The sequence below is a fragment of the Clupea harengus genome, chromosome 13 (assembly GCF_900700415.2).
Source record: "Clupea harengus chromosome 13, Ch_v2.0.2, whole genome shotgun sequence".
NCBI classification, from domain to species: Eukaryota; Metazoa; Chordata; class Actinopteri; order Clupeiformes; family Clupeidae; genus Clupea; species Clupea harengus.
This window is the reverse complement of record NC_045164.1, coordinates 15,896,832-15,921,829: the sequence shown is the minus strand read 5'-3', so window position 1 is coordinate 15,921,829 and position 24,998 is coordinate 15,896,832. Positions and strand designations below refer to the sequence as shown.

At 41.5% G+C, this 24,998-nt stretch overlaps 1 protein-coding gene and 1 long non-coding RNA gene across 4 annotated transcripts in view; both read right to left on the bottom strand.

Moving 5' to 3' along the window:
* The window catches only part of LOC105910060 (apoptosis-stimulating of p53 protein 2), a 29,029-nt gene extending 4,529 nt beyond the window's left edge, over positions 1 to 24,500 (bottom strand). The window contains exons 1-16 of one of the 3 annotated variants that reach the window (XM_031578622.2): positions 24,211 to 24,500; positions 23,902 to 23,995; positions 17,048 to 17,195; positions 14,740 to 14,853; positions 14,162 to 14,232; positions 12,953 to 13,054; positions 12,309 to 12,483; positions 11,461 to 11,642; positions 10,576 to 10,740; positions 9,870 to 9,917; positions 7,449 to 7,641; positions 3,618 to 3,725; positions 3,340 to 3,491; positions 2,107 to 2,512; positions 738 to 1,561; positions 430 to 567 (exon numbers count right to left, since the gene is read on the bottom strand). In XM_031578622.2, coding sequence (XP_031434482.1) covers positions 430 to 567; positions 738 to 1,561; positions 2,107 to 2,512; positions 3,340 to 3,491; positions 3,618 to 3,725; positions 7,449 to 7,641; positions 9,870 to 9,917; positions 10,576 to 10,740; positions 11,461 to 11,642; positions 12,309 to 12,483; positions 12,953 to 13,054; positions 14,162 to 14,232; positions 14,740 to 14,853; positions 17,048 to 17,195; positions 23,902 to 23,910 — 2,835 coding nt within the window. In that variant the 5' untranslated portion in view covers positions 23,911 to 23,995; positions 24,211 to 24,500. Of the gene's footprint in view, positions 1 to 429; positions 568 to 737; positions 1,562 to 2,106; positions 2,513 to 3,339; positions 3,492 to 3,617; positions 3,726 to 7,448; positions 7,642 to 9,869; positions 9,918 to 10,575; positions 10,741 to 11,460; positions 11,643 to 12,308; positions 12,484 to 12,952; positions 13,055 to 14,161; positions 14,233 to 14,739; positions 14,854 to 17,047; positions 17,196 to 23,901 lie in introns of all 3 variants that reach the window. The other 2 variants (XM_031578623.2, XM_012838742.3) reach the window with 2 other exon arrangements.
* Positions 4,859 to 7,433, bottom strand: LOC116223127. Its single transcript, XR_004164922.1, has 2 exons — positions 6,065 to 7,433; positions 4,859 to 5,978 (listed from the first exon to the last, which is right to left on the bottom strand). It is a non-coding gene; the product is annotated as an uncharacterized LOC116223127 (long non-coding RNA).
* Positions 24,501 to 24,998: the final 498 nt, after the last annotated feature.

Genomic DNA, 24,998 nt, shown 5'->3' with positions numbered 1-24,998 from the left:
ATGTCATTTTCACAAAGCTTATATATTCAGTTCAATAGCGAAAAGGGGACCTTTATTTTGGGATAGACAAATGTCCTGACTTACATACTAACTATGGAGTACTAACATGTTAGTTCCATGTAATTAGTGTATGAATGTTGATTCATGTTTTGTGGAGCATTGAGAAATTATTAGTAGTACTATGAAGCATTCATATAAGGTTTTTACTTTTTACAAATAGAGGGAAAACAAAGTTTAATATCCTTTTAAACTACATCAATGTGACATGAAACCTATGCTAAATATGCTTTTATTTCATGGGGTCTTTTAAGTCTGACCTGACAGTATGATGCTATGACGTTAAACAGTTCAGCTCAAGAATGGAATGTGAATACTCTCACTTTTCCACCTCACAGATAGATGATCCTCTGGACTAAGTCATATTCTCACCTCATAGATGATCCTCTGGACTAAGTCATACTCTCCCTCTAGTGAAGAGTCCAGCAGAAGGGCCAGTGGGTTGAACTTCACCCTCATGCTGTGGTCAATGCGCTCGGATCCATTCTTCCGTAAGTTTGTCCTCTTACCCTGGAAATCCAGACACATGCACACACATGAACATAACATTGTTCCTCTTGGTCTGGCAACGTTCATATAAGAAAAACAAAGAACAAATGACCTTTGAATGTTCTAGTGCCATGGGCTGTAAACAGTGCCTTACCCCCATCAGAAGAGCACATACTAGTGGGCGTACTTACTGGAGGCAGGGTGACCTGGCCGGTGACCTCGGGCGGCTCCATGCTGAAGGTGTCCTCCCCTAGGCTCTCCTGTTCCAGCCCTGTTGCAGTACTGGGGTAGGGAGGGGGTGGGTATGGAGGAAACTCCTCCAGGAAACCTTCAGGAGGAGGAGGAGGGGGAAGGCTGGATGGCTGCTCCGGGGCGACCTGTGGAGGCAGGTGCAAGAGAGAGTCCCCTGGACGTGGCGCAGGGTGAGGTGGTGGTGGTGGGGGGACGAACTCGCCCCCTTCGGCCTCAGAGATAGCAGAGGAAAGAGCAGGTGGCTCGAGAAGAGCCTCCTCAGGAGCCACATCCTCTAAGGGAGAGATCTCAATCACAGCTGCTGGAAACATGTTGGAACTCTCCTTATCCTCTTCAACGACACCTGGCTGGTAAACTGGCTCAGAGGAAGTGGTTTCCATGGCAGCCAGTGTGGTTTTCTGGTAAAGCAGTTTCTGAATGTTGGGTCCCGCAGGACCCTCTGGCTCCGTGATGGAGCTGCGCTTCTTAAGGGGGCGTGGTGCATTGTACAGCTTCTTGCGCAGGGCCTCCAGGTCCACATCACTCTGGTGCCGGTAGGGGTTGGAGATGAAGGGCAATAGCTTAGTGGGGCTGAGGGGCCGTGGGGTGCGCTCCGTCTCCTGGCTCTCAGGGGCCCCCCCGTGGCCCACAGCGCCCCCATCCACCTCTGTGTCTGGGGCGCTGCTGTTGCTGCTGCTGCCACTGTGTTGATCCATATAAGGGTTTTCTGGGTACTGGTTCAGAGATGTCTGAGACCCCCCAGAGATGACTGGTTTCCCATACACTACAGAGCAAAAGGCAGCAATGACATATTCTGCATCAAATACAGTGGAGAGCAGCACAAACCAACATTCTAAATATGCAACATGGATATAACGGTTTAGAAAAGGTACATTTGAAATCAAATTAAAAGACTAATGACATTCCTTTCATTCAGCTTTATCTTGGCTGCATTAAAAGCAGAACATTGCCAGAGGGCTGAGACACTGATCTCAAGTCAGGCCTTTTAATAATCCTGACATTAGCAGTTACACACACATATATATATATATCCCGCACTATGGCAAGCCAACTAGATCAAAGTCTGAAACCACTGCGGCCAAATACACTTTATACCTAAGGCAATGTTCCAAAGATATGCCGAGCGCACAACGGTATTCAACATGAATGAATGCTGCTTGCCCTGACCTACTTACACACAGAAGCATATCCAGTTCCATCTGTGGCACAACTGAAAGGCTCAAAATATAGCAGCAGGTCCTAATGTAGAACACATGCTCCTGAACAAAATGATACAGAAAAGCATCACTCAAATGAATGCTCACTTACCACTAACAAAGTTGTTGCCTCGGATCTGAGACCTCGATAGCGCTCCCTGCACACCCTGTTGGGATGAGTCTCCTATGTACATCTTATAGATGTAGCTTGCGGCCCCCGACTGTGGCTTTTGAAAGGCGTCTTTGGCCCCAGGGAGCTCCGGGGTGAAGGGACGAACTGTGGCCGCTGGTGGGGCCTCTTGTTTGGGCAGAGGGAGAGTGTTGCTCTGACATGAGGGCAGAGGCAAATGACCCTGAGAGCCAGTAGTTTGCTGATGGATGGGACCTTTGGCTTTCCCTGGGAAAGTACTGGTGTGAAAGGCCTGCTTGCCATATGGTATCTGGGTGCCTGGAAGAAGGTTGACCTGTCTGGGTTTGTTTGGAACTGGAGGAGGAACCTTCACCACCTTTCCCACAATCTGTAGGCACAGAAAAAAAAAAAATCCAAATTTCAGATTATTTTTGCAGGTCATTTCAGGTTGGATTTAAAATGTCATAAAGCATTGTGTATTTTTTCAATAAGAGGTGGTTTCAATCATCCATACTTTTTATATAGTCTCATATTTGGCACTCCAAGTTAAAAATAGTTCAACTTTGGAGGTCACTTTATTTTGTTTAATGGATTGTTGCTTAGCAACCTGTCTTTGTTAAGCCATGAAGCTAACTACCTAGCTAACTATAGCACACCATATTTTTAACACAGCGAAATATTACCAACGTGCCAGCAATCTTGACAATGTCACTGGTAAAGGTGCTATTTAAACGAACAGTATGGTTTTAATTTTGGGGGTTATATTTGTACAGGCAACTAGCTTTGGCATCATCTTCAAATTCATTTTGATGGTGTATGATCAATTAAAGAACAGATAAATGCACATGTTCACACTGGCCACCCAGGATATGCACTATGTAGTTCTGGGTTCTAGGCCCCGCAACTGCGCAAAAATGAAAAAAGCTTTCACAGCACGACAATGCTTGTGATACTGCCAGAAGACACTAGTTAGCACGTTAGCAAGGTTTTATCAGTGCCAACTCGACTTGGTGGTGTTTGCAGGGTTTTTGCATGCCTTCTAAATTCTTGCTAGTTTTAGACCACAACTCCTTACTGCTGATTTATATATCATTTGTTTATTGGATCTTAGCTAACCCCTATTTTGTGTAGATCTATGCTAAATGGGAAAGTCAATGAAAAGGTTAGAAGTTAAAAAGGTTGTCCACAGGGTCAAACCTTTGAGTCTGGGCTTACCTGGGCATCCCTGACCAGATCCTCACTGCTTTGGTTCTTCCGGAGGGAGGTAGGGGGCAGCACTGTGGCAGGCGTCTCAATGGACTCAAACATGGAGAAAGGGCGCACTTTCCTGTCCTGCCCCCCTCGCTTTAGGACCTCAGTGTCATCTGCTGCAGAGATGCAAAGAACATATTGGTACTTCAACAGCACTTGATATAGATGCTCTCCAGTTCCCTCCTATGTCTGTAAGCCAGTGTAGGGCAGTGCCATGGGGGCGGGCAGGGACTAAGGGTTACCTTGCTCCTCTGGGGGGTGCGTGTTGGTCCTGGGGAGGGTGGAGGATGGGAAGCTTGGAGTAGAAATGCTCTGGTCCGACAGATTGGCCACCTTTGGTGACTGGACACCTGTGAACATTAAGCCATTAGAAGACTACTGACCTCAGTGTCCATTCAAAGATTACACCCACTGTGTAAAAGGTAAAGCTTTAGAGAGAGTACAGACACACAGCAGAGCAAACATCACACTTATGCTTGGGGGGGAGGCGGGGAGGTTTTCACTGCAGGATCACAGCACACAGAAGAGAAGACAGGAGATTTAATCATGACCGCAATTATGTTCAGAAAATCCTCTCTCTACCCAGGAGAATTAGTCTTCTCCAACTAACCAATTTGAACTGTAAACAAATGCACAAACAGTGCACAAGATGAAAATGCAATCAGGAATATCAAACATTAGAACCCCTAATATCTCGCTCAGAGACTGAGGCGAAAAATCAGATAAGAGAAAATCAAATGACATTTCTGATAGCAAAAACACAAGGAACACGCAGTCAGCATTTCAGAAGTAGTAACACTGCACACACACACCACTTGAGGGGTAGGCACAAGACGGGAAGAGAAGCCATCCCAGGAGAAAAGAGAAGAGCTCTCAAACACAGATAAAACAGCACAAGGCACCTGTACCTTTCCTTTTCGCCCGCAACTCTTTCAAAGGTTTAAATAAGAACATAGCTTCTAAAAAAGCAAGTAAGAGACAAAAACACAAAACGTGATGAATATCTAATCAATTAACCTAAAACATAACGAACTGGAGATGAGAGAAATCGGTGAAAGTATGGTGGGATACTGTCGAAAACAGGACTAGACTCATGCGTCGGGCAGATGCGCATTTTCATTTTTCTGCCTTCTCTCTCTCTCTACCTCTATCCTTTTTCCTCCACAATCTGTTCTTCTCCACTGAATATTGACTCTCCATGTGGAAGTGATTGCATGCAACATCACAGCAGATTTGTGGAAACCTGTTTTAACTACTGCCTTCATCACACAGTGTACGAACAGAGGTAAAAAAAAGAGAGGTCAATGTAAGAAGTTCCATTGTGTGCTGTAGTTCAGAAAACATCAGTGTGGCTGTGTGAATGTGTACATATGAGCTCTCGTTTGGCAGGCTTCTTTAGAAAACATCTGTGTGAGTAACAATTGACTCTTTTATTGACACAACACACTAGATGAGATTCAGGGCCCCTTGACCGATGTTCTGTCTCTACATACAGACCTGACTCAGGACTACCAGCTCATGTTCTCTCTACATACAGACCTGACTCAGGACTACCAGCTCATGTTCTCTCTACATACAGACCTGACTCAGGACTACCAGCTCATGTTCTCTCTACATACAGACCTCACTCAGGACTACCAGCTCGTGTTTTCTCTACACACAGACCTGACTCAGGACTACCAGCTCATGTTCTCTCTACATACAGACCTCACTCAGGACTACCAGCTCATGTTCTGTCTCTTACTACACACAGACCTGACTCAGAACTACCAGCTCATGTTCTGTCTCTTACTACATACAGACCTGACTCAGGACTACCAGCTCATGTTCTCTCTACATACAGACCTGATTCAGGACTACCAGCTCATGTTCTACATACAGACCTGACTCAGGACTACCAGCTCATGTTCTACATACAGACCTCACTCAGGACTACCAGCTCATGTTCTCTCTACATACAGACCTGACTCAGGACTACCAGCTCATGTTCTCTCTACATACAGACCTGACTCAGGACTACCAGCTCATGTTCTCTCTACATACAGACCTGACTCAGGACTACCAGCTCATGTTCTCTCTACATACAGACCTCACTCAGGACTACCAGCTCATGTTTTCTCTAAACACAGACCTGACTCAGGACTACCAGCTCATGTTCTCTCTACATACAGACCTGACTCAGAACTACCAGCTCATGTTCTGTCTCTTACTACATACAGACCTGACTCAGGACTACCAGCTCATGTTCTCTCTACATACAGACCTCACTCAGGACTACCAGCTCATGTTCTCTCTACATACAGACCTCACTCAGGACTACCAGCTCATGTTCTGTCTCTTACTACACACAGACCTGACTCAGAACTACCAGCTCATGTTCTGTCTCTTACTACATACAGACCTGACTCAGGACTACCAGCTCATGTTCTCTCTACATACAGACCTGACTCAGGACTACCAGCTCATGTTCTACATACAGACCTGACTCAGGACTACCAGCTCATGTGCTACATACAGACCTCACTCAGGACTACCAGCTCATGTTCTCTCTACATACAGACCTGACTCAGGACTACCAGCTCATGTTCTCTCTACATACAGACCTCACTCAGGACTACCAGCTCATGTTCTCTTACTACATACAGACCTCACTCAGGACTACCAGCTCATGTTCTCTCTACATACAGACCTGACTCAGGACTACCAGCTCATGTTCTACATACAGACCTGACTCAGGACTACCAGCTCATGTTCTACATACAGACCTGACTCAGGACTACCAGCTCATGTTCTCTCTACATACAGACCTCACTCAGGACTACCAGCTCATTCCAACTCAATACACCTCCTGAAGTGTACCCCAACACATTTTTTATTTGTTTTTATTGAAAGGGGTATTTATCCTTTCTGAATGTATATGCACCATTCCCTTCCCTCAATAATGTGTAACACACTGGACCCTTATGACAACTTCCTGTTGTTCTAAATAATGTGTAACACACTGGACCCTCATGACAACTTCCTGTTTTTCTATATACATGGACATAGAAATTAACTCTAACCGTGGTAGGTGTTGTACAGCCCAGCCCATGAAGTGTACTGTACTGTACAGTATCAGGATTTCACATTTGAGGGAAAAATGGACTTTCACAAAGCTGTGGTACTGATAAAGTCTTTCAAATGTATTCCTGAATGTTTACCTGCCCTGCACATATAGATCAGCCTTTTTTGCACTTTTACCAAGCTTTTCCCTTACTTCCCAGGTCCAGGTCCTTGTCCTCATTCTAGCTCTTTCCCAGAACCTTCAACTGGGTGAGTGTTTTAAAAGATATAGACAAACACAGTTAATGGAAATGTTCAGAAGTGGGCTGTGATTCATTCATAAAGAAGATGCAGGAATAAAATAAAAACCCTTAGTAGTGATTTTAGTTTAAAACATCAACAAATGCTGGGCCAATTCTTTTCCATGCTTGAATTTATGCGAAACCATTTCACATTAACTATTGCATAAAATCATCAAATGATTTAAATAGAAAATAAACCCAAATATTGAACTAGACATCACAATGATCAGATTGGGTGTGGAAGCCTCCTCAGCAGCTCTACCTTCAGAGCTTAGAGTCACATCAGAGTTGATATCTGTTGATAATGCTGGTGAAATCCCACAATCCACTCCTCCTGATGCATGTGTGGACAGCCAGACAACAATCATGAGCCAAAGAACCCACACAAATAACTATGGTATCATCTTGTGTCAACCCTTCAAAACGCACTGGTCCTGTACTGCTAACTGTTAACTTAAATGTTAGACAAAGACTACCAACATTGCTCACTGTTAATTAACCACAAAGATAAAGTACTGTATGCTGTTAATGTCCATGTCAGTAATTTGACATTCATCTATACATTTTATTTTGTATGGTATGATGAGGAGGAGGCAACATGGTAAAAACACAATCAGATTGTCAACAGAAGCAGCCAGCAACATTTACCACACATTTGTATTAGAAATATCCAATTATCCATTAGGCCAATTATCTGCTGGGGTTTGTCTGTGTTGAGTGGTTCTTTACCTGTGCTTGGCTTGAGTTCTGGGATGGTTCTCTCTGGTGCTGGCAAGGTTGAAGTGCCATCTGGGTAAGTAGGCTTCACCAACAGCTCGTGCCTCAATTGTCCACGGGGCATAGTGGAGGACTGAATGTAGGGGCCCACTGCTGCCACGCGAGACCCACCCGTCTGCTGTTGGGGATGGCTGTCAGAGGACACCTGCACAGAGCACATAAATAATATATGTAGCTATACGAAAAGATTTCAACTGTTAAATTGTTATTGTAAAATGATCAAATCTGACGTGTTGAATTGATAAAAGCCCAGCAGAGTTCACACCACATTATTAGGCCCATAGACCAATATGTTAAACATGCCACATAAGGCATAAGGGAGAATGAAGGGAAATGATTTATGTAGAATATAGTGGCAAGGTAAGTGCAGAGCTGAGGATGGGGAGCCTAATATCTTTAGGGGGGAACAAATCCTGTTACCGCTTATGCCATGGAGAAAAGAATGCAATGTATGAACGCTTATCAATCGTTAAACCAAAAACATCAAGGTAGTCGTCCAAGCATTTCCTCGCAAAATAACAAAATACTCACAGTTGAAATCCTCTCTAAACCCTTTCGGAGACAAAAGCTTACATTCTTTCCTCCATTGCTAACGGAAATTATACCTCAACACTGACATCTATGACCTGTGGTGTTCCCCAGGGATCGATCTCCGATTATACCTCAACACCAACATCTATGACCTGTGGTGTTCCCCAGGGATCGATCTCCGATTATTATACCTCAACACTAACATATATGACCTGTGGTGTTCCCCAGGGATCGATCTCCGATTATACCTCAACACCAACATCTATGACCTGTGGTGTTCCCCAGGGATCGATCTCCGATTATACCTCAACACTAACATCTATGACCTCTGGTGTTCCCCAGGGATCGATCTCCGATTATACCTCAACACTAACATCTATGACCTGTGGTGTTCCCCAGGGATCGATCTCCGATTATACCTCAACACTAACATCTATGACCTGTGGTGTTCCCCAGGGATCGATCTCCGATTATACCTCAACACTAACATCTATGACCTGTGGTGTTCCCCAGGGATCGATCTCTGATTATACCTCAACACCAACATCTATGACCTGTGGTGTTCCCCGGGGATCGATCTCCGATTATTATACCTCAACACTAACATCTATGACCTGTGGTGTTCCCCAGGGATCGATCTCCGATTATACCTCAACACTGACATCTATGACCTAAATCCTTACACTGGCTGCCAGTAAGTCACAGAACTGAGGCGCTGCTGCTTGTTTACAAGTCACTAAATGGGACAGGACCAAATTCCTCAGATACCCAGATATGTTTCAGCAGAACACACCTACTAGACCTCTCAGATCAAAAATCTGTTGGTAATACCGGTCAGAACTAAACATGGCGAAGCAGCTTTTAGCTGCCATGCTGCCCAGCTCTGCAACCAAATTCTAGATTGCACCAAAGGTGCTCCAACTGTAGCCAGTTTGAAATCGAAGACCTGTTTGGGTAGTCTTTTTTTTACTTAGGAAGGTTCCTTACAGAGTGAAATGACCCGGAAGTATCTAAGTGGCAGCCATGATAAGAGCTGGTCAAATTCTCTAAATGCTTAAGAAAGGAGCCTCAACGCTTCCTTTTGTATCTCCTTTAGCTCCTGATTAACCCTTCTCATAGTTTGCTCACAGTTTACCAGCAGTGCCTCAGTTCTGTGATCACTGTCACTGGAGCATCCATTCCTTGCAACAGCAACAACCCAATCAACAACCGATCAATGTGACCCATGTCAATAACACCTGCCTTCGCATAATTAGTATAGTATCATAATTAGTAATTAGTATCCCAGTGCAGGCGGATGATTCTCGTAGCACAGCGGTTGTCTTTGCCTAAGTCCTTACAAATTTTACTTCACATCTTTCCTTGACCTCACGACGTTTTCCATGGAGCTAAAGGAAAAGTGGTTAGGAAAAGTGGTTAGCAAAAGACGATACGACGGACAGTCGGACCGCAGCCCTAGTTCATCCCTAGCCATAGACAGATGCTTTCTGTTAACTGATCAAATGCACTCTGCTCTTTATTTATTTAGTTCGTTTTCATGCTCTGTTAACTGCTGTTTTAATCTTTTATGTTTCTATGTTCTATAATGCACTTTACCTTTTGTGTTATGGTATCTGCTTATTTGTAAAACACTTTAAATTGCCAATGTGTACGAATTATGCTCTATAAAAACACTTGCCTTGCTATTCCTCCAGTCATTTATACAATAGTCAATAGGATGCATATAGACAATGAACAAGATAGACTGAGGGGGAAATAAACATCAACACATCTGTACATACACACACACACACACACACACACACACACACACACAGCGTCATTCAGTTAAGGATTTTTTACCTTAGGATGAGAGTCTTTTGAAGCCTTCTCTTTAACAGGAAAGCCATTCTTGAGAAAAAAAAAAAAAAAAATACAAACTTGAAACAAACCGAGCCCTGTTTAAACTAGCTTGTTCTTTTTGACTAAAACTGTAATGAATGAGGTAGTTTCAGTTAGGGAGGCTAAATCAACTAGAACCACCGACCCTCCCCAAGTCTAAGTGGGCAAGTTTGCTGGTCAGCAAACACTAGTCTTCCAGGGAGACTGCAAAACAGACCTAATCCCTTTGTGTCCATCTGAAAAAAGGCCCCTTCATTAAAATTCTTTGCAGTACACCACTAAACCATCTCCCCATAGCAGTGAATGGACACAGGGACCTTTCTGTCATCTGCCCAGCCACCCTACTCCCTGTCATGACATGCATCAGAAAATGTGTGATCTGGAACCAGGTCTAAATCAATAACATGAGCTAATTCAGTTAGACAAAAGCAAAGACTAGCACTTCCTCTTGACAGTTTGTTTTCAGGAGAAATAATTCATTTTACATTCTGCTTCGATTAACCATAATGCGATGGGAGCTGTGGCTTTCACAAACTCATCATTGTTTTAATCACCTCCTCCCCCTAAAATGATCTGTACCTATATTTTGACTAGCCCTCTCTTAATTAAAGCTAAATCAATACGGTACTAATGAGTTTCAGAACAACATAACACTGAAGTGACTCACAGGTAGGTTCTCTTTCTGTTGCAGAGCCGCCTTCTTCTTCCAGAGGCGCTCTCGGAGCTCGCTCACACGCTTGTCCATGGCTGCCACCTCCTGGTTCCGCTTGTTCAGGTTCTCCCGTTGATGCTGGAGCTTGACATTCTGGTCTTGGTTCAGCTTGTTCCTTAACTGGAAACAAGACATAGACATCATGCCAATCTAATCAAACCATTCCCATCAAAGGAAGAGTTCTTCAACATGATTATGCCGCCAGCTGATGTTCAGTGTAATTGTGTGTAATTCAGCGTTTTTTTTTATTTGAATCTGAATTAGGAATGACAAGGTGAAATCTTCTTTTGCACAGTGAACAGAACACATCTGGGACAGATTTTGGCAAAAAGCTCTGAGCCTTAATCTTTTCACAAAGTAAGGATTATCTTGAAAGAAGTTTTGTTGATGTTATCTTCACTTGCAAGGGCCTTAATATCACATCACATCACATGCCACAGGTGACATGGCAGTAAAAGGGTCAACCCTTTCTAGGGAACTTCGATGGTTCATACAAAAATATGTTGCAGTACATAAAAATAGATCTTTTAGAGCATTTAAAGGAGGAATTTGGAGATTTCAATTATTATAAAAAGACATAAGGCTAAAGCCCAATTCTTTCTATGTTTTTCCTGATCATTGTTTTAGCTCACTTAGAATAGGCACAACTATGCTTAAGAACAGCCAATACAACAGTACCTCTACATCCAAGTCATCTAGCAGAGGGGCTGGAGAAAAACAACAAATGCTGTACATTTTCCTTTGCCCCATTTTAAGAAAAGTGCACCTTACCAAGAGTCTGGAGTGCTGAAACACGACTACCTCGTTTGAGAACAAGATCAGTAATTCCATATATTTCACCTGCAATTCTTTGTAAAGGCAGTCCAGTTCAGCCACAGAGCTCTGGTTGTTGTTGAAGGGGTCCATTTTGCCAGTCTTTAGTATCTCTAGCTGTCTGCTCAACTCTTCAACCTTGGAAACAGCCACCACCAGCTCACGCTGTTTCTGCTGGAACAGACTATTCATCTGCTCAATCTCCTCCACTGGAATACAGACACAAAGAATTGGACACAGTAGAGTACAATCAGGCAGACCGAGAGTGACTGAGTGTATCAAATCAACACTGACACATGGTGGTGTGAATATAGGGGGGTGCTTTGCCTACACTGGACTCAGACAACTTCAACAAATTGACTACATCCTGACGAAGTAATACCACATCAAAAACGTACCACTCCATTTTGTAGACATGCTATACCCTCTGGTTTGCATCTGTGTGGATGTAATGACCCCCAAAACACCCATAAAGCTTTCCAAAAACTACTTGAAAACCAAAGAAGTCTCTACCCCAGTGGACATTTACGGGGACACATGCAGATCCTTTCCAAACCGACCCAGGTATATTTGAAAACGCATCATTATTTCTCAGTTCAGCCCTTCCGTCCACACTAAAACAGTGTTTTCCGACACCATACTTTTCAAAAACACCGTCTAAGGTGCCTATCAAAAGATACAATCGTTATGATTTATTCAAAACTTGCTTTGTTTTTTAGCGTACCCTTTTGATATTTGTTTGTAATGTAGAAAGGTGTGTAGGCCCAAAGGACCTCAAACACTGTTCAAAGGTTACATTTCATAATTTGATAAATGTGTCAATGTGATCGCATATCTAACAGCGCAGACTTCCTAGGCGGTACTCTGGTACTCACCCAACTTTCCATTGCTGAGGCGTTTCTGCTCCACCTGGCCCTTGAGGGCCCGGACCTTCTTCAGCCGCGTCTCCTGCTTCTCCACGTTCTCCCGCAGTCTCTGCAGCTTCTCCTGCTCCACGGCCTGCTGCTGCTGCCTCTGGTCCTGCTGCTTCAGGTAGCGCAGGCGCTGCTCCTGGTGGGGTGGAGAGACTTTATTAGCAGTGAGTTGACTTTATCAAATAACCATAGTTATATCTCCCTGGTGTTACAACTATGAAATCTGAAAGCTTGAGTGCTGACATGTTGCAAAGGACCATACCAGTTGCTGCCTTGTGTTTGAATATCCCTCTCTTTTCATTGTACCTTGTGAGGATCATGTGGATTTCCATTTAAGGAGACTATTACTGTTGTTCTAGGGTTAGTAGTTTTACTGTTAGGCTAACAGTTCCATATGTGACACCACTCATTTAATCCCAAAACCATTCTGATCAAACATATTTACATTTATTTTTATAGTCCGTACAAGTTGCTTGGTTTTTAATGAACTCATCTGCGATTATTTTTGAGCCAACAGTCATAAACCGTTGGTCAAAAAAATGCTGCTTATAAACAAAACTGTCTTTTTCTTCTGGCTCGTCTCCATTCTCTCTTTGACCAAGTACCTTGGAGGCCAGGAGTTGCTGTTGGGCATCAATCTGCTGCTGTTGTCTGGCTGCCATCTCCTGCAGCTCTGCAAGGGTCATGTCCATGCGTGGAGCAGCTACCTGTACAGGGGGTAAGTAAATAAATAAATAAATAAATAAATAAATAAATAAACAAACAAACAAACAAACAAACAAACAAATAAATAAATAAATAAATAAATAAATAAATAAATAATGAATTAAGAAATCAATGGTTCCTACCAAGTCCATAATGCATTTCTGTATTTTAGAGAAGGAACAGATATTTAGATTTGTTTGAAGTATTTCATAAAGTGATATCAATTACAAACGACTATGATTTGTGTTCAGAGCCTGGCTGATACGGACTCATCAAAAGCATAGTGTACAGGCTTAATGCGAGTAGGCCAAAGTTCAAGCAGGCCTGTGAGGAAGTTAAACAATAGAACCCATAAATACTACTCTACAACACAGTACGCTGTAATGCGGAGTTCCGTTTGACCGTGTTGAAATTTCATTAATTACATGTTAAAGAGTTCTATAAATGCATCAACAAAAGTGGACATGCGATTCCTTGACGTCCTTAAAGACCTTTAATCTAAAGCACCAAAACACCACCAAACACGCAGATGAGTATGATCATCTTGAAGGTGAGTAGAGGAAGAGAAAAGATTCACAAGTTTAGAGAGTTCTCTCCTTTCAACAGAATTTTTTTCAAAGAACCAGAAAAGAATGTGATGCATCCGTTGACACTAGTTATAGTGAAGCAATAGCAGAAGTCTGAGTCCTTTACTGAGCGACAGTTTCTGAGCGACTGTAACTGTTATGCTGCAGGTTGCGAATATCGTCTGCCCAGAGAAGGCAGTCTCACAGAAAATACAGTGAAGGAATTACATTTTGCTGATTTGATGAAAGCACCGTTACAGGCCAAATGCACAGCTAGCTAACGTTATATTTATCAGGGGTAGTGATGACCATTTTGAGATTACAGAAGAAATGCAGAAAAAATTGCACTGGCCCCCCTTCCAAGACGACCACCTGGCAAGTGGCCCAAAAGTAATTTGAGTTTGAGACCCCTAGGTTAGAAGAACTAACTTGTAATAGATTAGCTGATAATCAATTCACAATCGTATGCTTAAATACTACTAAAACAAGGCAACTTTGACATAAAAAACCGCTGTCTTAAAAATGTTCTGGTTGATAACTCACCCCATTCTCCATCCTTCTCTCCGCTGGACCCTTCACTCCATTCTTCTTGTGTTCTGAGCCTCTGGAACCACCTAGAAGAAAAGAGTTACAGAGATCTAACTAGGTACCCAACCAATCCAAGTCAGCACCAAACACCCTCAACAATGTGATCTAGAACCATGAAACAGGCACCCTTGCTGGAATAGGCAAAAATGAAACACGGAAATGTAACATATGCATGATATAATAAATATTCTAGAGTGTGTCCAGATATGGTGATTATGCATCAAACTATATGCTACAGGTTGCTAATGCTTTGTTATTGGTCATCCGCATACTGGCGAGTAGTCCAAATAGACACCTGATCGCCACAAACATGTGTTTGAGACTGGGGGCAGGGAGCAGTCTAAATCAGAACTGAGCAGCTAGGCAACAGGAGGATGGTGTCTGGATAACAGTGACACAGTTTTGTGATTTTAAAACACCATCCCATTTAAGGCACTAAATACCTACCTAAATACCAGACCTCACTGTCATGTTGTGGGACAGGCATAGAAAAGAAGGAGTGTCCGTCCCACAGAAACCCAAGCAGCACTGACCTGACTCGTGGCTCGGGGCTCGGTCATGCCTCAGGAGGAAGCGCACCTCCGCTCTCTGGTGTCCCCAGCGCTGCAGCAGCTCCAGCATCCTCTCCCCATCACCCACCGGACGCTCTATTGATCACAGTCACAGGGGAATCATCTGATTTACATTCACACAACCACCATCAAACTTCACTACAAACACACAAACCCTTCAAAATGAATACAACCACACAGTCGAGTTAACAACAGAAACAACTACAGACCTAAAGATAAAACCACAACCACATTAGTATTGTCAAGCTACACTGAGACCATATTCAACAGCAATGACCTATTCTCGTAACATTCATTCATTATGAACAGCTAAAAAATGCCTACCGTATTTTCCGGACTATAAGCCGCTACTTTTTTCCCACGCTTTGAACCTCGCGGCTTAAACAACGATGCGGCTAATTTATGGATTATGATACCTGTGACTGTATACGGTGGCTTTGTGTTTACGGTGGCTTTGTGGAGCTAGGATGCTAGCATGGATGCAGCCGCATGGATGCTTAGCTCCACGCGATTTCTCAGTATCTCTCAATAACTTAACTAATGTCAAAATAACCACAGTCTACCAGCGTAGACAGAACACAACTCAAAACACTTTAGAAAATAAAATAAAAGTTTACAACAATACAAATCCAGTCTTCAAGTTCTTTAGCTCACTGGTTTCAAACTAGCGTCTGTCTTCAATCTAACGTTCTAGCTTCTGATTGACTCTTGCGACTGTGCGCTCTTAAAGCAACAGTGCACTTATCTAACTGGCAAAACTAACTATTGTATTAGTTTTGATATTCATTTTAGCCTGTGTAAAGTTCATTTGTTTCAATGTTGCGGTAGGCACCTGCGGCTTATAGACATGTGCGGCTTATTTATGTTAAAAATAATTATTTTTAAAAAATTTAGTGCGTGAGGCTTATATTCAGGTGCGCTCAATAGTCCGGAAATTACGGTATTTTAAACAATGTATAATGACAGTGTTTATATCATGCTGCTCTTTTTGTCCAACCTGTAACTACCTTAGGCAAAATGTGACATCCTTTTACCCAGGTTAAAACTTTAAACAAATGTGTTTCAATGTTGGTGGACACTTTCAAATGCAAAGAAAAACAAAACTTCTGAGTGACCGAATACAGGACCATCCTGTCAAACTACTTCAACAACTCCACACAGTCAAATATGCATCAAACATTCTTTTGATATGGAGTCATCAGGGCCAGAACAAAGACTCTTTTAAACTCAGTTTCAGGTGGCAAACATGCCCTAAACACGACACCTGTACAAATATAGAGCAATACAGATCTTAAAAGTGCCTGACTCATCCAACTCTGACCCTAGCATAAGGCATGTGCATGTGCTTGGGTTGCTGAAATAATGTCTAAGCTCTCTGCTTTTCTTGCTCAAGATTCCTCCATCGCACAGAGAAAAGAGATGTACCCATTAAACTTGGTGAAATGCCTTACCCAATTTTGTCCTTTCGTTACCGTTATGTTTTTGAAACATCGTTAGACATGTTTCAAAAGATATCTTTCATGCTAACATGCCCCTACAAATGTACACAAAAATATACATTACCAATCAAAAGTTTAAATCACCCAGAAACTGGAAAAGCACATGTGCTCCACCACAGTGGCATGGCAAGTGGCATAATGTTGAGAACAGGATGATCAGCTGGAGAGAAATGTGGGCTATGAATGCCACCCTTTAATAAATTCACTCCTGGAGCTACTTACGAGGTCCTCCCAGCTCCGCAGAACCTCAGTCAGGGGGTGGGTGAAGAGGGAAGCGGCTAGTTCTGTATGAGTGTTGGCTCATCAAAACATATTCTCTATGGCTCTAAAACTAGCCTGACCCAGGGGCGCTACACGTGGACACATATTCAGGTTTGAAAATCATTTGCGTGTTTGTTTCAGAACAAATGAGTCGAAATTAATTTGTTGCCAGTTAATGATAGGGAGTCGGGACAGTAGAATTTATTTTGTGGAGCTTTAAAGAAGTTGCCAGAAGCTGCTGAAAAAGCGATCCGGTGGATCCTGAGCGGGTTGCCCAGCCCTGCCACCCCTTACCCTGTATAGCCTGTGGCATGTCATAGCCACCCCTTACCCTAGATAGCCTGTGGCATGTCATAGCCACCCCTTACCCTAGATAGCCTGTGGCATGTCATAGTATATAATGAGACTGATGTTCAGATAATTAGGCCGTACATTGTTCAGACATATGTGAAATCTTTTGGCGGTGTATCGGTTGCTGTAACTGCTTGTGTGGTGTGTCCATGCTGTACCTGATCCACGCCACATCTCTGCCAGGTGACACTCCATCTCTCCAGGCTCTTTGCAAAGCTCCACCACATCACGGCACACAGTGTCAGGAGTGATGGGGACCTCTGTGAAATGCTGGTCATTGTTGCTGAGGTAAACAGTCAAAAACATCTGTGGGGAGAGGTAAAAACACATCTCAATTGGCTACACCGTCAGTGTACCTTCACTAAAACACATCTCAGTTGGCTATACCATCAGTGTACCTACACTAAAACACATCTCAATTGGCTATACCATCAGTGTATGCTGCCATTCAGCGAGGGAGACTGAGGTGTTGACAACTCAACCATGTGCAACCCTGTGTAATGACATAACTGAGATAACACACATATGCCTAGGCAACCAGAATGGCCTCTTCGGGGGTTAGCCCAAAATTGATGATGTGTTTATGATAACATGACTGCCACTCTTGTATCTATTGTGCATTGGAAGTGCAAGCCAACGTTGACACACTGCCTCTTCATGCATTTAAATATTTTTTTAACCTTTCATATAGTCAAAGTCCCTGTTAGGTTCGCTACCTTATTGATAACAAATAGATTAAATGATGCCCAAGTCAGGGTTTTTGTCGAAGCTCCAACTTCAAGTGGCGTTCTAGTGCAATTTCCTGAGGGGCTAAACGACACACCTCTGCTCCACCGGAATGTGTAGGGCCTAACGCTACTCTAATAAGCACTACATTCAAATAGTAACTTCATACATTAACTGTGCATACAGTTTTTATCGGGTGATGCATAACAGTACGTTTTAATCTCACAAATGTGAGTTGATGCTCACCAGTCATGTTCACATGACCAATAACACGATCAATACAATTAAAATATGAGAAATATTCAGTTCATGTGTATGAAATGAACCAACCAGAGATAAGTAAGCCCCATTTTTTGTATTGGTCTCATATTCAAAACATAACAACCAAAGTATTCAGACCAGGGTGTGAATGTGAAATAACCAATATGATGCAAGAATAAACGAACTATTACGACTGCACTTATTGGGAAACCTGGCAAAGAGAACTGTGTTCATTTCACAGAAAGCCTTTATGTACGGAATACAGCCACCACAAACTACTTGAACTGTGGGTACAGAAATTCTGTTTTAAAACACAGGTGTATTAGCATAGCCTCTCGGCACCTAAGGTGCTTTCGCTTCCAAATCTCCATTTCACTAACCAACTTATTTTACAACTTTTCAATATTTCACAATTGGTACCCACAATAAGATCATGCTTCCTTTGGCTAACCTGTGCAATTGAGAACAACTGAAATGTGTTGATTACAATTTTCCATTCATTTCACTGTTCTCCAATATAACCAACCTAATTCAAAGGCTAGGCTTAATATTCCACAAAAATATACACAACTACCTTATCAAAATAAGTTATAATATAGCAAGGGGCAGGAAGACGGTTATCAGCACTTCCTGGTAGTTTAGAGAGAGAATGCATAATGGGCTCAGAGAAAACAAAACACAAACAAACCATTTTCGATTACAGGAAGTAGGAATGTTGCTGAGGACCACTCCCACAAGTCAAACACAGGAGCACACGTTAACACACACACACAAAGACATCACTAGCCTTTTGGGAAAAAAACAACATGACTTGTCCTGTGTTCCAAGGTTAGAACTTTGCTATAGGCCTAGAGCTCTGCTACCATTACTCCAGTGTTATATTTCAAACAATATAACAAATTCAATTTCAGTTCATTTATCACTTTAACACTTAGATCTCAAGGCTGACTTGAACTGCACCTTCAGCATAAAGCAATAAAGGTCTGTGATAGTACTGCTATCCACAGACAGGTCAGCATGTCAGGGGTAACAGTGGTGTACATGTGTTCAAACTAACTGAAACTGACCATAGGGATGAGAAATCTGACAATCTTATATTGTGATTGATCCACAATCTCACCCTCAGGTGAATCTTTTGATAACTTTGAAAATTGATCCACGTTACACCCACCAACACACTAACAGTATAGAGTGATATAGCCTAATGCATGGCTACACTGCTTGGACACAATAGTCTTCCATAGCATTAAATAAATGTAAACGGTGCAACTTGTAGTAGCAGCATGTAAACCAGCTGTAGGACAAAGATCTAAGCCCCATACTTGTACCATATCTGTACGTGGATCTCTGGTGTAGCTCGATTTTCACAATGATAATTTGTATGATCTTAGAATTAGAGTAGATGTCAATGTAGTTAGTCCATAAACACACAAAGGCCTAAACAGGATTCAAATCACAGCTCAAGGAAGACGCTCCCCTCGCCATGCTGTATGGGATGAGCAGCACCTGCACCATTTTTTGTACCAATTTAATCTCTGCGGTGAACTTCCCAAAAGTCCCAATACGATTTCATTTGAGATGAAATTATTATTTACTCTACTCAGAATTATTATGAGTCATGGCCGGTTAAGTGAATTAAGGTCTTTATGGTGATATAAAACAGCTAATGTAATGATTTTAAATGTTATAATTGACATTTTCCAGGACTACACATCTATCACCAATTTTCACCAACCAGAAAAAAAGGCGCTCTTTCTGGCCCTCATTCCATTGAATCTAATCATTATTTCAAGTTTTGAAGTAGTGCAACTGTTTGTTGCTGATTCTGACTTAGTTTAATATTATAAATTAATTGAAACATAGAATCATTCTGAAAGCAATGAGGTATCCTTATAGTTATAGTTACAGTACTTAGCAGACGCTTTTGACCAAAGCACCTTACAAAACAATAAAGCAAAAACATTTTGTATTGTTACCATAACCATAACTATTATTATTATTATGATCTGATATTTAATATTGTTATTCTCATTTTGTTGCATAATGCTTCATTTCTCAACCATTACTCATTCAGCACGTGGGACTCTTAAGCGATGTCCATGGTTACCACAATCAGTAAAGCTAGCTATAGTTAGCTTCTATTCACAATTAACACAATTGGTGACACATTTGGTTAGTGTATAGCAACATATATTTTAGAGATATAGTGAGTCATTGTGGCGATTACATGCATTTTCTTGAACAGAATTGAATGTGGGGTATTTTCTAATAGTATTTACCTACTACAGGCGTTATTTTGTCAATTTCCTGAAACCCCTTTCAATTTTTCAAAGGGAATTTGCGAAACTTGCAAAGATGCTAATCCTCCACCTAAAGATTTATGACAAGGATCACACAAGTGAGTACTAGGGCTTGGCGGTATGACGGTATATACCGTGCAACGGTAGAAATGTGTCTACCGGGAGAGATTTGGCTATACCGTTTCAACCGCGGTATACTCTTATTTTGAAATCCAATCGATTTATTTTTAGATAATGACCTCCAGACTATACATCATCCGCTTATTATACAGTTACTCGTCAAAACAATAGAAGACATTCCTCCAAAATACCTCTTTAACGATTTTGTTGATTTTGTATAAAAACTAAATCGGTTGAGAAATGTAAACGCTAAAGTGCTTTTTATCCAGAAAAACCGCAGCTCCATCGTTAACTTGCATTTGTTTACAGGACAGTCTTCACCTCACCAATATGGCGGGCAACGGGCTGAAGCGGTCAATGGGGCATATGTGTAATGTGTAATGGCCAACTTCTTAATTTTTTTATTTTTATATGTGGCCATATAAGAAAATGATTCATTCATCATAATCATTATTGCGTTAACATATGAATAAACATTAAAAAGAACGTTTTTGCCACATAAGCACTGGACTAAATGCCACTACATGCACTTTGTTTTAATCTTACTATTTAAAGATTCAATGGAAACGTTCAGTACAGTATTGTTTCTGCAACTTAGTGTTCTTAAGGGTCAATAAATAAATGATCATACTGTATAGCCTATGTCTGTGGACACATTTAGCCACCACTGAAATGTCCTCTTTTTCACAAACTCAAATCTGGTCACCCTATGTATAATAAACCGTGATATATACCGTAACCGTGATATAAAATTACAAATACCGTGATAGATTTTGGCCATATTGCCCACCCCTAGGGAGTACTGTTTTGATGCCACTTCATAATGTCAGGTAATCATTTGATATTGATGGTTGGGCTTTCAAGAATTTGGTGAATACTCACGCATCCATTTAAAACTATATAAGAAAGCCAGTTAGATTCCAGACTATCAAAATAAAAATTGTATCCTGGTATTTAATGAAGACTAAGGGTCCTAATTTAATTGATGCGCATCACAGGTTCTTACACGCAACAAAGAGCATTGTGTAAAGCTATTTGATTAGCCAACTAGAGCTCATTCATTTTCAAAACATGCACACAGACCTACGCAGCTTTGAAGGCGGACCTTCACCTCATTTGGGAGTCTGATCATACAGGTAGCTGTTTTAATGTAACGTGTTTTGAGGCGTTCTGCCACTTCCTTCTTTGAAATGTAACCAGGCATGCACATCTAATCTCATCTCATACTCAATTTGACAGAATAATATTGACCACTGCATTACTAAATTAAATAATCATTTAACTGAATACAAACGTCATCAAATGACTAGACTATGCAATTAGGCCCAACTAGCTCTAAGCCACACAGACATTGAATACAATAATTCAGTATCATTCATTGGGGCCTTTCCTTTGGTAATGCAGTTAATTTATTTTCAATACAAAAATGCATTGCATAAATGATATGTTGTCCAACCCAATGTCAATAAGAGTAACACTGATTTGCATTATGATGCATTTTACACTGGTAATTAACTGTGTAATTCAGTTACAATTTATCTGCAATTCACTATGGACACTTGATTAATCGTGGTTCAACATATTTGCCCTACAATGCATTCATGATCAATTCTAACTGTATTTGTTACAATCTACCTACTGTCTAGATTTGGGAAATATTATCCACCTAGGACAACAGAAATGTGGCTGGCTCCTCATGCATACTGCTCCCAGCCCAGTTCTCGCTGGCATTAGTGTCTGGAAACCCTCTTCGCAAAAGGAATAGCTGAGCCATTCTGAAGGGCGGACCAATCAGCGACCAGTGGGGCTGGCTAAGTCAAATGACTTGAAATGACTGAATGAATGTTGAAAATGTAGTTACAACAACGGCAGCAGTGCTACAGACAAAGCGATACAAACACTAGTAGCAATGCTAACAAACATCAAAGAATTGAAGCCGAAGCAAGAAGAATGTAATATTATTCAGAGGGCAAAGACATTGTTGCCTTTCCACAGACAGGATTTGGGGAAAGCCAATTTTATCAGCTTTCATTGTCGGTGCGAAGTAGGAAGTATAGCAATACCATAGCAATCCATGCAGATAGGTTAAGGCTGGCCCAATGTTTCACAATCAACCCCAAGTTACGCCCATTAGGATACATCAACTGTACACAATCCCCAGGGGACACTATTCACAAAGTGAATTTGGGTCTAGATATACCAGGCTACAGAAACATGAACTGCATAACCGCTAACAAATATCTACTGTACTTTGACTATAGTAATGGAATCATTTTCATACATTAAAGTCTCATGTACACATTGTTGTGAAATGAGAGGATAGGTATGATTGTATGGCATTACTCTATTTCCAAGAAACAAGGGCAAAATCCATCAGCATGAGTTTTTAAAATGTCACTACTAAACTACTAAAAAGGCATTTGAGGCACGGAGGTCCAGAACAGGCATGCAGAGCACTGTGCTGCTGCAGTACAAGGAGTGTCAGTCTCATCAGATCCTGGCACCTGTCCAGTGTTTATACCCACTGTACTGTGGGGGTATGTGCCGTTTCCCTCCATCTCAGAGAGATATCAGAACACACAACTTGGTGGTTACTGAGCATGAAAACATGAACTAAGCAATTTCAGACCAGCTTGCCATTACAAATGTGTCTGTGCTGGGAGAGACATTTAGGCAAATATGAAGGCACTGCATGAAGTTGTCAAAAAGTGTAAAAGCACCCATACCAACATTAGGCCTACTACAGGAATACAATTCATAAGAAATACAGAACAGATAGGCCTACTGTTTCTCAACATCGCTTACAATCTACGATTTGAGTTTCTGAATTAGGTAGGCTACCTTCCATGGTTATGCTGAAAATGCTTCAAATGAAAACACAACGCCCGATATATAGAAAAAAATGCATGGGAAATGCAAACTAACATTGGTATGCAGTCATGTTTTCAAAACCCATCACCCTGCAAATAAACTCGACATAACGCAGCAAACACAAGTTCTGGATCACCAGTGGACAGAAGAAAAAAAAACATCAGTTCAGAACTCTAATCTGAAAACCATTTGGACGAATCTGCCAAGGCAGTTAGAGAAGTGGGACGCCTAGGAGTTTACACTCGTGTGTTATTATTACTGGGTATAGAACTGCGCAGAACAGAAATGACTACCATTAGGCAACATAAAGGATAGATGGTTTCATTAGTTGTCTTAGAATAGATAATCAACAGAACTCAAGTGTCTCATCTAACTTCGATCGAGCGTGATTTTTATTGCACTCGAATCCGTCCCTGTCTTCTAGCTAAAATAGTTTGGTAGAGACTTTGGACTTCTCTCGTTAAATATGCAACGACGTTAAGATAGGCTACATGCTGCAAAGATAATGTTACATTAAGCTACCTATTGGTTTAATTAACGTTACCAAAGGTTTCTTCTCTCTGTACCAATTTCCTATTACTGTCAGCAGGCTGACGCCGTGTAGCTAGTTTACGCTAGCTATCAAACTTGTAAACCCTGCCTTTATTTTATTAACTGAAGTGACATGTCATATTCAAATGTATGCTAAGCTATTTCATTTTGTCGAGGAAACAGTATCATGGTATTAAACTCACCGGCATCATCTTGGCGTGGAGCAGTAAATTATTTAACCTTTGACAAAGAATTCTTTGATCCTGGCCCCAGGAAATCTTCTTGTAACGTTAATCCCTGTAATCCGACAGTAAACTGCATTCGTTCATTGCGTTAAGCAAAACGAAGAAGACTTTTAAAGGAAATTAACAGTGTGTAAAGTGACGTGATCCCATTTAACAATTTACATTTCAGTTAACATAATCGAAACATCTATAGCCTAGATTATCAAAAACAAAGCAATTTGCGCGTTTGTTTATTGGAGACACCGATTATTTTCAAAGTATATTGACCTGTTGCGGAGTAATACGAGACTACGTTGCCAGAAAAGTTTTCCAAGGCAGTTCTCTTGCTAGCGTCATTTATCTTAGCTAGCTATCAGCTAAGCATCTCAATGACGTTCCAAGTTTTGTCAGCTTTCAACAACTTTCGCCTCTTTCTAGATGCAAAACTACGTAATCGTGTTTCAAATCGTGGGTAATAATCCAAAAACAAATTCGAACAAATCGTTATAAAACTGATTAGGTCATAAAAAGATAAACTAAACCCAACAATAGCGAGAGATTTCGATGTGTTTCAAGAACCTGCAGTCCAACCCAGAGTGACGTACTAGAAAATTCATCCCTTTGGAATTTGAGCTCCGCCTCTCACACCTTAGTGCCTGCCCTGCATGGAAGAACTCTCCTTTCTGCTTGTCCTGTATCAGCGAGACAGCAAACCTCGAGAATTTGGACAGCCTCACCTATGATATTACTGTATGCTGTTTTGTTGAACCTGAAATAAGTCATATGGTCAAAGTTATTATTTATATCAAAGGTTGCATAAGCCCACCAAGCTTGTGAAGACCATTTTGTAAATTTGTATTAAGACTTTAAAAGGTCCAATTGCAGTGCAACTTTTTTTGCACTAATTGCCGCTTTGAAATAGCCTGGCTCCGCCACCTGTTGATCACAGGTGAGTTTTCTTTTCACTGTGATTACAGTCTGGAAACTCTCGTATAATAAAGGTATAAATAAATTAATCTGGTATTAATAAAGTATTTATCTATCTATCTATAAAGGGATCCCAGACCACAGAGCTA